Source organism: Penaeus chinensis, chromosome 21, assembly GCF_019202785.1.
Source record: "Penaeus chinensis breed Huanghai No. 1 chromosome 21, ASM1920278v2, whole genome shotgun sequence".
Lineage (NCBI taxonomy): Eukaryota > Metazoa > Arthropoda > Malacostraca > Decapoda > Penaeidae > Penaeus > Penaeus chinensis.
In genome coordinates, this window is record NC_061839.1 from 22161016 (window position 1) to 22164515 (window position 3500).

At 37.4% G+C, this 3500-nt stretch overlaps 1 protein-coding gene across 1 annotated transcript in view; it reads right to left on the bottom strand.

Annotated features, from left to right (window-relative positions):
• Positions 1-1460: 1460 nt before the first annotated feature.
• Positions 1461-3500, bottom strand: part of LOC125036677 (BTB/POZ domain-containing protein At1g21780-like) — a 3712-nt gene continuing 1672 nt past the window's right edge. The window contains exons 3-5 of the mRNA XM_047629483.1: positions 3343-3500; positions 2332-2403; positions 1461-2044 (exon numbers count right to left, since the gene is read on the bottom strand). The exon at positions 3343-3500 is cut by the window's right edge and continues 82 nt beyond it. Coding sequence (XP_047485439.1) covers positions 1949-2044; positions 2332-2403; positions 3343-3500 — 326 coding nt within the window. The 3' untranslated portion in view covers positions 1461-1948. The remainder of the gene's footprint in view (positions 2045-2331; positions 2404-3342) is intronic.

The following is a 3500-nucleotide window of genomic DNA, read 5'->3' on the forward strand; positions in this document are numbered from 1 at the left end:
CACATACACGCGCCCAAACACACACACACACACACGCACGCACACACACACACACATCATGCACACACACACGCACACGCACATACACGCACACACACGCACGCACACACATACACACACACACACACACACACACGTGCACAAACCTGCACGCACATGAGCTGTTTACCAGACTAAATGCAATCAAGACCAGTCCTTTTGACAGACTAAAGAATCGGTTTCTTTCAGGCATATATTTCCCGTTATGTAATTACACATTACCCCCGGTCCTCTTGCTAAGGGGGGGGAAGGGTGCATATGACATTGTTCATTGTTCTATTTTTTCTTTTTCTTTCATTATTCCATTATCTCTCTCATTTCTAACATTCGTACAAGTTTTCTTGTTTTGTTTCATCTTTGTCTCTGGATTTAGCAATGGTCATTAAGAGTGTCAGCTTTGATTTTGAAATCTTAACGTGTATATATGAGAGAAAGGGAATATGTATTGTTCAAAGCGTTATTGTCTGGGATTATAAAAACACAGGTTCACTGCTCTAAGGAAAGGTATGTAGGGTACACATAAGCCGATTTGATTCGTTTAAGTAGTAGTATCTCTGTCCCTGTCTCTTTCTCTTTTACTATCTTGCTGTCTATGTCTCGCTCTACTTATCTCTCTCTTTCTCTCTCTTACCACTTATTACCATTATCTTTGTTTTTTTTCTGACTCGAGTGGAAAAAAAGGAAAAAAAAAAAAAAAATTATCATAATAATAATTTTGCAAGTTTGATCTTTTTATACATCGCTTTGATCATCTCGGAAATCCTTGATAAGAGACAGTTGACATGAAATATCAAGGATGTAGGATATTAATTGTTGATATATTTTTGAAATATTCGTTTCCTATGCTAAGTCGATCAGAGTAGTTTCTTTCCTGAGTGATAAATAAGACTTATCAGAGGCAGCTAAAAAAAAAAAAAAAAAAAAAAAAAAATCATCAAGTCAACAGTCAGTGTTGCCTAACGTTTTGTAATTCCGTCTCCATTTGCAAAAATCACAAGTAAAAGATAGGAACTTGATTGCCGAGTCTTTTAAAGGATCTTACATGTACATTATTTGCAAAAACATTTCGTTCAAGCAAATGACACTGTGTAAAAGTCTGTCGACCGGAGCGGAGTTGAAGTGAAAACAATTGAAATTACAACGCAAAGCTGCTTTATTTCTTGCTTTGCTAATGGGTCAAAGTTCAAATGCTAACTTATTGAAGGCTAATATTGTTTGCATAATGCATTAAGTGATAATTGCAAGGTTCATATGTTCATATTAATAAAGATAGATACTCATTATAATAAATGTCTATCACCAGGACCTTCAAATAAAAAAAAATAATAATATCACAAGAAAATAGGTTCAGAAAGAACAGATAAAGTTAAATATACATTCCACTGTTTAATATAAAACATACTCCATATACAAGACGATACTGGCAAAGCGTATGAAATGGTGAATTTAAAGGTTTATATTCTCTACAGAAATCCTATTACGAACTACCATTTAGAAATCAGAACAGTATTAGTGATTTAACTGATTAATTAAGTACACCGAACAAAAACAGGCCAGGCAATGTCCTCTGGAGAACGTTGTGAGAAACAGAATACATTGTGAAACATGCTATCATCATACCACTACTTTTATAATGAACAGCGAATTCAAAACTTTGCCTCAAAGCGAAATAAAGACAATGGGAAGAAATAATTTGTTCCTCATTTAGGAAAAATTAAGGGATGCCTGAAATAATACTTATATCCTGTAACTTTAGTGGCATCATCGTTCACATCCTAACTTATCCGACTGACACCACTCACCAGTCGCCTCTGACCTGAAACTCAATGCTGAAATGAAATAAGAAAATTCTGGTAGAGGGTGAAGCTACTGAATAGAACATGTTTGAGGTGCTATACTTTTCATCTCGTTAATAGTCATGCGGAGGAACTTCTTTTTCGACAAGGACTTGATCTCCCTCTGCGGTGCCTCCTCCTTGCATTATGGAGCCACCTGCTGATGTCACCTGTGGAAAATAAAAACGTTTTACTAGGTATCTCTATCATTGCCAATGTTATGTGGTGGTCAGAAAGGCATGAAGTGTTAAAGCTGTTCATGTTACACAGAAAGTAATGCATTATGATCATAAATAAGAGAAATAACTAACATATCACTGTATTTATAGCGTGTGCCCGGATTCCAAGCCATCCTTTTCCTTAAATACACATATACAAGTACACAAAGATATACATAACATACATAGGTGCACGGAAAGATACACATATAAAACCATCGAGCAAATAAATTCATTACCTGACGGTAGCTAGGAAGGCGACCTGCGCTGTCGACTTGGTAATTGGCGTTTTTCATGTGATGAACGATGTACTGTTAAGAAAAATGTATGTTAAGACTTGAATTAATAACTATTTCCAAAGTAAAGCTCAGTTCCTATAAAATATTCAGTAAAGTTGAAATTATCATTACGATTTAAATTATCTGTGGGCCCTGATTGCAGTACTTTATAAGCAGATTTAGAACATACTCATGAATAGACAAGTTGATATGCATGCTTTGATGCATGCGTTTGCCTGGTAAGCTAATTGGAAATATATATTTTTTTCTTATCACATTGCGTTTTTTAAAAATCTGTTGTCTGTGTATTTGCTTTCTTGTTGTCAACGGACCTTCTGCCTTTTAGTGCCTGTGTGACGAAGTGCTCTGTAATTCTGTCTGAATTTACAACTCAATTTCCAATCAGTGTTTAAAATAAAAATGTCATCATTACTTTCTGTCAGCTATTCCAGGCTACTGTCAGTCAACCGTCTAACATCTGGTGAAAAAGCTCAATAGACCAAATGCAAATGAGTCCAGTATTCACACAGAAGGCTGACAGCAGGGGGCGTCAATTGGAGGGAGGGCGGGGGGAGGAGCATTTTCTTTGCTCTTCTCAAAACCTGGCTTCCTCCCCTCCGAGGCCACAATCTTAAACTTTTATTTATCAAATTACATTTATACACGTCCAGTTACAGCTTAAAATGCCCCCTCGAATAGCTCAATTCTTCTTAATTTATGTTCGCATCGCTCGCCGACCCCCCTTTACCCCCCCCCCCCCCTTTCAACGGAAAAGCTGATATTGCGACCCATTTATTCTTGACTTACTCAAAGAGACAGAACTAGGAAATAACGAGTCTATTTTACAACATTGCTCTCAAACATTTCTCTCTTTGAGAAGACTCACCAACTAAAACACACACGATAAACCTAATCAACATGAAAACAGCATTAACACACCAAACGGAAGACATAATCATCACACGTACTTACCAAAGAACAAGCTGAATGCAGATCTTCCATCTGGTACTTAACGGCGAGGTCGCTCACCCTAAGAGCCAAGGGAACGCTCACCAGGCTAGGGCAGCCGCCGTACATATACTCAAGGACAGCGTAGAAGGCTTCAGGTGAATCATCCGCGAGAATGAGGT